The 9,612-nt window shown below is 43.8% G+C and overlaps 1 protein-coding gene across 4 annotated transcripts; it reads right to left on the reverse strand.

The window, feature by feature from the left end:
• Positions 1 to 1,473: 1,473 nt before the first annotated feature.
• LOC125510384 (protein ELC-like) lies at positions 1,474 to 6,231 on the reverse strand. 4 transcript variants are annotated; one of them, XR_007284570.1, is made up of 3 exons: positions 4,874 to 6,231; positions 3,033 to 3,120; positions 1,474 to 1,785 (listed from the first exon to the last, which is right to left on the reverse strand). XR_007284570.1 is itself a non-coding variant. In XM_048675542.1 (2 exons), the coding sequence occupies exon 1, from the start codon at positions 6,108 to 6,110 to the stop codon at positions 4,890 to 4,892; it is 1,221 nt and encodes a 406-aa protein (XP_048531499.1). In that variant the 5' UTR covers positions 6,111 to 6,231; the 3' UTR covers positions 1,474 to 1,785; positions 4,874 to 4,889. The 4 variants fall into 4 exon arrangements, 1 of the variants encoding a protein (XP_048531499.1); XR_007284572.1 differs by having other exon boundaries at positions 3,033 to 3,134; XR_007284571.1 differs by having other exon boundaries at positions 3,033 to 3,200.
• Positions 6,232 to 9,612: the final 3,381 nt, after the last annotated feature.

Here is a 9,612-nt window from a genome sequence, read left to right on the forward strand (position 1 = left end):
TCTTGCATGAGAGGGAACTTCTGCAAAAAGGATTACTATGGAGAGTAGGAGACAGCAAGCAAATTTCTATACCAGGGACAATTGGGCGCCAGATACCATACCAGATACAGCACACACTTAGTCCCCGTGCAAGATAACCAAACAGTGATCTCCTCTAATTCCTAGTAATGGTTCCTCATGGAAAGAATAAACCCTTACAAAACTTTTTGCTCAAGACATTGCAGAGAGAAAACTTAAAATCCCTCTAAGCTCTGAAGGGTGCAGCAACTTCGCCTCCTGGCCATACCCAAGACAGGAATTTATACAATAATGTCAGGCTATAATCTTGCAACAACGCATCTGTTCTGGATTAATCAAAGCGCAGCAGGCAGAGGATCTTCTTCGGAACAGGGTGTCATGGAGAAATTGTGGAGAAACCTATGGAGAATTCAATGTCCAAAAAGAATGAAGATTGTGCTGTGGAGAATAGCACAGAACTGCCTTCCTACGGGTGACCAGCTCCACAAGCGATCAATCCCAACAAGGTATGACTGCATATTTTGTAACAAGACTGAGACAGTAACACTGTTTTCTTCTTTGCCATTATGTCAAAGAAATCTGGGCGGATCTAAAGAGATCATCTGATATGCTTTGTCCATATGCAACAATGGCTATCAAACTGGATTTCTAATGCCTCATGCTGTTGCAATTTGGCACATTTGGGAGAATCGGAACAGTATGAGAAATGGTAGGAAAATGCCTCACCCTTCACCCAAGTCTGGATTTTCGCCCAGACCGGCATGGGCATTGGTGTTGTCATCCGCAGCCGTCTGGGTCTTGTGTTAGCTGCAAGCAGAAGATTTGATCATGTAGATAATCCAGAGTTGGGTGAAGCTATTGCAGTGCACCATGCTCTAGCCTTTGCTCAAGAAACTGGCTTCCAACAGATTATTGTTGCTTCCGATTGTGCTAGTTTGATGAGTAAGGTGAAGAGTGGGGAGAAGGACAGATCTCACATAGCTGCCCAAAGTCTTTGATATTGAGAGTAGGGCTCCAAAGTTCATATCCTGTAGCTTTACTCGTGTTAGTTGTTCTTGTAATGAGGCAGCTCATGTTCTAGCAAAGTCAGCTGACCATGATGCAGGGTCCTGCTGGTTTAGGGCTCCTTTGATTCAAAGGAATTTTATAGGATTTCTGAAGGATTGAAATTCTTAGGATTTTTTTCTATGTTGCTCCTTTGATTCATAGGATTGAATCCCATAAGAATTTTTCCTATGGAATCTTTTGTACTACATTTCATAGAAAATCTAACATCCACTCCAACCTCTTTTTACAATTCCTTTGTTTTTCCTGTGCAGTCAAACACTCATTGCTAATCCTATAGGATTCAAGTGGGCATGCCACTCCAATCCTATACTTTTCCAATTCCTACGTTGTCAAAATCCTAAGAATCAAAGAGGCCCTAATGTGTCTCCTGGTATTATCAGGGCCATGTTTGTACCGAACAATCCTCAAATGATTGAATGAAGCTGCCTATTATCAAGATTTAGACAGAAACTGTAGCAAGGAATACATTTTTCTGGTAAAACCTCTAGAACAGCAAAGGTCCAAGCCTGGCTGAGTGGGACTTCTTGTAAACCCCAGTGAACGCAGCAATAGTACCACTGTTCATACAAGTAAAAACGTCTTGAACACTGTTCTTCGGTTTCACCACACCTGCATCTTGAACACCGTGAACTCAGGGCTGAACTCCCAAAATAGGTTCCATGAATCTTGTCCAGGGTCTCGTCACTTTATCAACGTGATCTGCAGAGCCACAAGAGTACTTGATGATCTGGTAAGATCTTCATGAGTTTCTAAAGCTACATATTCAAATGACATATCATGACATCCATGACATCAAGGCCATGGTCACCATATAATTGTTCCATGCACCCAGTGTTCAAAGCTGACAAAGGCACAAAGAGTTTAACGCGTTCTTCTCAACCATAGGAGAGCACTCAAAAGCCGTACAACAAAATAATTACCAGACACACCCAATGCATGCTGGTTTGATTGAATTGTCTTGCTTTTTTCTATCATCTCCTCAACACGCTGACATCATGTCCAACTCAAAACTGAAAAGTGCATTTCACAAGGTCTTTTTAGATATTCAATCATGTGGAATCCTGTGATGTGCACTGTGCTTGCACTCTGTGTCCGGGAGTGGAACATCAGCATGCATCCATGACCCCATGCCATGACAATATGACATATAAATTAGCAATGCGGGTCTTATTTACCACTCCCTCCGATGGAGGAAGTAGTATTTCTGAAGTCTTGTAAGAATAGTTGATGTTTTAACCAAGCTTGGAAATAATAATATTAAATCTTGTTTTCAAATATCTTAATGGCAGAGTTCAACTTGTGACTACACTGAAATTCAGTGACCTGGGCGCGAAGTCTATCAAGCCTTCAGCTAATTAGGTGTTGTAGGGAGCTTCAAAGTTCAGGTTAAGGTTGGTCAGAGAGTTGCAATGGAGCAGGAAGCAATTCTGCCATCTACCCTATAAACACCAATATTCTACTGACAACTTAAGATGGCTTAAATCTGACAACTCAATTCTGACTGCAAGAATAGTAAATGCACATTTGTTTGATATATTGCACAAAAACTTCAAAATCAATCAGATCTGGAAACAATTGGAGATGTCACATGCTACAGTCCTAAAGTGCAGCATACCATCATACTGATTTACGATTATGCACATCATTGCTTATCCCTGCATGCAGTTTTGATCTACACAACCAATTCTACACTGATATCCAAGTGGGTTGTTCCGTTCTGTTCGTCCAAGTCCTAACACCTTTAGCAAAAGAAAGAACACGCTCTGTACCATCTAACCTAAGACAAAAAGGTCAAGAATCTTCCAATAAATTTCTAAAAGGTAGTTATACATAATTCTCTCTGAACTAAAAGTCAATAACAAAAAACATGAGTATAGAAATTCAGAAAGATGCACTGCACACATGCGAAGATGACTAAAGGAATAAAAAGAAGGAATAATGTTCACCTGTATATCCAGAACACTGTGGGGGCAAGATCACTCATATGAGATGGCACAGATGATTTTTTTATCAAAGGAAAGCATCCTGGATCGCCTGGACAAGACAGTCTGAATTATATCAGGAACGGTTGATGCCACAGCAGTTGGGGGTATTGATGAACACGCCACCGAGCCCTATGTTGACCGTGCAGTTCATGTTGCTATGTGATCAAATCCAATTTTTCAATTGCTTCTAAGAAAGCTCTTGTAGAAAATGAGTGGAAAGAACAGGCGCATGAACAAAGTGAAAAGAACAAGATGCTTCGATGTATATTAAAATTTCAGTAATACAGGAGTGTACACCTGCTGCAGTACTTTGTGTTGCAAAGAACATTAGGGTTGCGTCCACCACTGTGGTACTCTTTAATAATATGAATCTCCTGGGCATAAAATCCACACAGCAGGGCAGGCAGTGAATAAATCAACATCTGGAAGGTAAGCACTCCTCTTCTTTCTCCGATTTTTGGGGTGGTGAGAGATTCTCATGGTGATGCCAACTAATTCCGTTGCCAATGCAATTCAGAGTGCAAGGTCAGTGGTACGCAAACTCATAGATTCTTGAATCTGGTGTTGGGTTGATATGGGTGTGGACAGCAAGAGTTCACACAGGTATGCGGCGTGCCACCACGCTAACTCGGCTAATAGTTATATTCTAAGATTCTTCAGTTCTGAAGCCACTGTTTGGTCTATCTATATTCGTTGCTTCCTCCGTGTAGGATAGTCAGATTGATAGGACAACTTATGCACATGCTTTGTACATTAGTGCAGCTCAAGAAATTGGAACCCCTGTAATGTTGGCATCACATCTATGGAGATACAGATCTCTTTGTTATAATTTGATTTCAATGTTGGATGGCTGTTTATTTAGTCCTCATAGCATGGGATTTTGTAACCAAGGCTAATTTTGGGATGGTACGGAATAGGCTTTTAAATAGCTTTTCCACATAACACCCCAAAAGGTTACCCTACTGTTTATAGTAAAAAAAGAACACCCCAAAAGGCTTCTAAAGAGCTTTTGAATACACTCAGTACCATACATAATCTACTTTAGCAAATTCAGAGTCTGCAATTCAAGAAACATTGTTTCAAAAAAACCACATTTGCAAGACTTAAAAATAAACTGAAAATAAACCCAAGTCTAGAAAAATTGCAATGAAACAGTCAGCTTCAGATCACACAGCCTCGAGACACCAACATCAAGCCAAAGCATCCACCAAACTTTGGTGGCAGCAGAACAGACAAAAAATGGTTATGCTTTTACAATTATCAGAACATATGTGCAAGCCGGATATCACAGCTAGGAGACTATTCCAGTTCCAAGTATCAGGAGTGGAATAAGTTCACAGCAGTGCCATGACAGAAGGAAAAAAACATCTAAATATCTAACATTCCAAAGTATTGAAGAGTCCATGTACTTCTCATATCTGAATTTCAATCTCCGGACTGCAATTAGGATAGTACAACTGTACCTAGTACAGCAACACACCCAGGCTCTGATTTTTATTTTGCCTATCTAAACAAACAAACAAACATGGAAGCTTCATTCATACTATATAGACTTACCAAGACAGAGACATCAATGAAATGAGTGTAGATTTCAAAACTGAGATATGTACTGCGAGTTCAACAACCCTACACAAACATCACCATGAACTTACAACACCCCAACTAATAAAGTTATTATTGTGACACATCCATCTGTTTATATTCAGTAAGCACACACATCGACGACAATGGGAACCAACTTCACACTGAGCCACTCTCTTACAATGGATGGAATTGATCGATCATAAAGCATGTATACTGACCTATCCATCATCTTGGCTAGGAGGCGTACTGTGGTGCCCGTGCTGCCATTCTAGCAACCTGTGCCTGCTGCTGCGCATTGTTAACCTTGGTGCAGAGGACACGCTGGAAGAACTGCTCCCGTGCAAGTGCGCGCACGCTCCTGAGGTAGCCGTCGAACGGCACCGATCCTTCCTGCACAGCCTTGTCGAGCGCATAGATGGTGTCCTCGAGAGCCAAATCAGTAGCTGTGCACTCAAGCATCTGCCTGGACAGCACATCGGCCGGCTGGATAGCCCCCTCCGCCTCGGCGGTGTCATCAGCAGCCCCCTTGCGGTTCTCGGCAACCCAGGCCTCAATGACGTCAGTGGCCATCACCACGTCCTGAAGCCGGCGCTCGAGCGTCTCCTTCTCCTCCGTGATCCTGCGCACCCCGTCGTTCACCGCCTCCCCCCGGCCACGCAGCTCGGCCTGCACGGCGAAGAGGGAGTCGACCTCAGCCTCACGGGCGGTGCGCAGGGCAGCAGCATCAGCATAGGCAGTGTCGACGAGCTTGGAGATGGCGTTGCGCTTGAAGACCTCGGCTGGGTCCTCTGTGGGCGGCTGGCGCGCGGCGAGCTGGGGCGATGCCGGGAACCTGTATGGGCGAGGTGCAGGAGCATAGACGGCCTCGGGGCGCATGGCGGGGGAGGCGGCGGCGGGAGGAGGAGCAGGATGAGCGGGCGGAGGAGTGGGAGACGGGGCTGCGACGGATCTGGTGAAGAGCGGCGGGTCGAGGCCGAAGAGGTGGGAGAGGGATCTGACGAGGTCGAGGAGGTTGGAGGAGGGGAAGACCCAGGAGCGGAGGTAGGGCGCGTTGGCGACGAGGCCGGAGCGGTCGACGAGCGGGTGGTGGGGCTTGATGAGCATGTCGCGGGTGGGGGAGAGGAAGACGAGGGGCGGGGAGCGCGGGTAGGTCTCGGGCAGCCAGATGACGGCGGGCAGGTTGTAGGTGGCCCCGGCGTGGTGGATGGGGACGGTGCCGTCGGCCTGGAGCAGGTGCGCGGCGCGGCCGTCGTTGTGGGTGAAGAGGGCCGCCTTGGGGTGGAGCGAGGGGAAGGCGTCGGCGAGGGCCACGAGGTGGTTGCGGATGAGCCACTTGACGTCCTCCGCGTAGGGGAGCGCCGACGGCCCGCGCTGGGAGAGGGCGGTGTTGAGGAACTGGTGCGCGTACTGCGCTCCGCTCGCCGGCGGCGGCGGTGGGGACGGGGACGGCGCCATCGGATCGGGGCGCGGCGGCTAGGGTTTGGTCCTCCTGCCTTCTCTGTGTGGATATTTGGGGAGAGGGGAAGGAGGAAGAAGAGTGCACGATAGGAAGGGGAAGGAGGGTTCGCTTCCTTTGCAATGAAGGAATTGACTCTGCATCCGAATTGTTTTCTTTAGAGGTAAATACAACGGAAGTCTTAAAACTTGCACGCGGCCATCAGTTTGATGCACAAATTTATAAAATACGTCTTTCTGTTATTAAACTTGCGCGGACGTGTAAATACGATCACATTTGCCGTATGCGGGTGTATTCGTTGCCTGCGGGGCACGTCATCATGGACAAGGCCCATTGTCAGTGGCTGGGAGCGGCTGAAGTGCAGTGCATGTGATTTTTTATTTTTATTTGCAGAAACACTCTCAGTTGTGTTTAAGTCCGTACAAAGTCAGTGTATGGTTTAAACAAATTGGGCTGCAGAAAATGGGTCGGTGTGGGATCAAACAGGTGCCATGTCACGTTAGTGCACGCCTCCTAACCAACCCATCTGATCTGTTTGTGTTAAATACAGACTACTAGCATATATGTTCTTTTGAACAAAACTACACATTCTGAATTATATTTTCTTTTCTCTTGATTTTAAAATTTAATCTTATTTGGATTCAAACAAAATTTCCACTGATTTTTCCGAAAGAAAATTACGTACATTCATTCTGCACTAGATTTTCTTTTATCTAGATCATTTAGTTTAAAATTATTTGTATTCAAACAAAAATTTAATATATTTGTTCAAAAAATTTATGTACATTCATTCGGACCTATATTTTCTTTTATAAACATTTTAGAATTGGAAATTATTTGAATTAAAAGAAATTTTTGGTTTATTTGTACAAACAAATATGTACATTCATTGTGCACTATATTTCATTTTATCTAGATTTGGAAATTTAAAATGATTCGAATTCAAACAAAAATTTAGTTGATTTGTCCGAAAAATTTATGTAGATTCGTTCTGACCTATATTTTATTTATCTAGATTTCAAAATGTAGAATTATTTGAATTAAAACAATCTATTGATTTATCTGAAAGAAATTTGTGTACATTGATTATGAACTATTTTTCTTTTATGTATATTATTCAAATTTGAACAAAATTTTGTTGATTTGTCCGAAAAATGTACGTACACTCATTCTGCACTATATTTCCTTTTATCTATTTTGAAATTTAAAATTATTCAACTTGAAACAAAAAAATCTAGTTGATTTCCCAAAAAATTTACTTTGAATATAAGTTATTTTCTTACATAGAAAAAAGAAAGAAGAATACATAAGATAAATTGTGTTGATCTCTTTAAGTCTATATAATTGTGGTCGGATGGTTGGCGCTCGCACACGCGGCGAGCTTATGCGATCGTAGGTTCGAACCAGGGCTTGCCCTTTTTTCACACCTTTTTTTCCGGTTTGATTTATACTTTAATTCATATGCTCCATCTTAGATAAAAAAATTGTTCTCATTAAATCTATGTGTGGCGAAACCCAGCAGGTAGTGTGTTCAAATCCTAGGCACCGCACCTGCATTTTTCATTTTATTATTTGAGGATTTTCACCGTTAATCAATAAAATGCAAGGGGACTTTCTAAAAAAGTGCGCGCAGATTATGACACAATGACAGTGGCCTCCCGCCATGTTGGCATGCCAGGCGTGCTCGGGATATGGACGGATACTGTAGAAAGCATTGTATATGAACGGGAGGACAAGTTAGATGACCGGAAACACGTATTTCACAAGTTTATGCACCAAACTGACCGCCGCGCGCAAGTTTAATGACTCCAGGTGTATTTACCTCTTTTCTTTAAAAAAAAACTCTGACAAACCAATTTAACGAATAGAATTAGCACCTGCTAGTGGCTGGGGCGCGGCCCTACTGGCTATTATCGTATTATCATAGTGTAAAAAATGTCCATTTTTAACACTACACTATTATTATAGTGTCAAAAATGTTTTTACATTTTGGGACTACAAGATGACTACAAGATGGCCTAAGTACTCATGAGATTCAATCACTCACTAAGGAATTTGAGCATTTCAATGGTGTGTTATCGGACAAGTTTGTTGCTGAAATTGACAAGCTTCCTTCTTTCGTGAAGAAATTGTGTTGCTTGCACAAGAGACAAGTATTTTCTATTGTCAATCTTATTGGTATTTTTTTGTGTGAAAGAGAAGTCGGCTGTGAAAAACACACATGCTTATTTCCATGAGGAAAATTCTAATGCCAGCTTGATACAGAAGAAGAATTTCTAGACTCACAGTTTAGGAACAAGAACAAACTCGTGGGCAACAAGAAGTTTGAAGGAAAGAACAAGGCCGCAACTTCAAGAAGAAAGGGTCTGGTAAGAAAAAAGAAGTATGCCATGTCTGCGATGCAGATGATCATTGGACTTCAGCTTGCAACACCTGTTTGACATGCGTTAGCTTGAGAACGACAACAAGGCCACTCATGTTGTTATTGGTTAACTGCATGTTAGATCAAACGAGATTTTCCAAGTAATGTAGGGGGGCGGTGGGGGCGTAGGGGCGTGGCTTTGATGACTGCAAGTCATGCCCTAAACAAAGTTCTCATAAATAATAAAGGGATTACTCCATTTTGGGAACAGGAAAGAAATAGATTAAAAGTCTCTTGTTTACGAATTTGAGGTTGTTCAGCAAAAGTCAATATGCCCATTCTCAAGAAGCGTAAGCTTGGATCAAAAACCATTGATTGTCTTTCCTGGCTATGCTTTTCATATCATCGTTATAAATTTTTAGTGGTGAAATCTGAGGTACCTGACATAAGTGTTGGTACAATCTGCTGGAATTTTGTCTATTTTGGGCCTAGCCCAATAGCAGTTTCAGAAATTTCTAATAAATCCTAGAGGTCTACGCAGCCCATTTGTGCAAGGCAAGAGGTGGAACTAAAGTTTAGTCCCACATTGCTAGTTTAGTGGGAGTTGGACCTCCTTATAAGGGAGGTTCTTTCCCACTTGTATGAGCATGAGAACAAGAGGGATATCCACGCGCGCTCCTCCGCCGCCGCCCGCCTCGCCACGCCACGCCTCGCCCGCTGTTGTTGTCTTCCTCATCCCGGCTTGCGGCGTGCACCACGAGTCGGGACAGTAGGCCTCCGAAACCGCACCTCTTTGAGTCCTGTACGGGAGAAGGGTGATAAGGTTTTTGGGGAGCGCTCAGTGCGACTACTGACTTCAGTTCCAATCTCTGAGCTGTTGTTGTCTTCCTCATCCCGGCTTGCGGCGTGCACCGCGAGTCGGGACAGTAGGCCTCCGAAATCGCACCTCTTTGAGTCATGTACGGGAGAAGGGTGATAAGGTTTTTGGGGAGCGCTCAGTGCGACTACTGACTTCTTCGTCACGGACGCCCCAGACTCCGACGACTACTTCCCCGACATCGACAACCTCCTCGACGACATGGCTGGCGAGGACACCGACCCCAAGTCCAGTGCTACTGCTGCTGCTGTTGTCCAGTATG

This window comes from Triticum urartu, chromosome 5 (genome assembly GCF_003073215.2).
Source record: "Triticum urartu cultivar G1812 chromosome 5, Tu2.1, whole genome shotgun sequence".
NCBI lineage: Eukaryota > Viridiplantae > Streptophyta > Magnoliopsida > Poales > Poaceae > Triticum > Triticum urartu.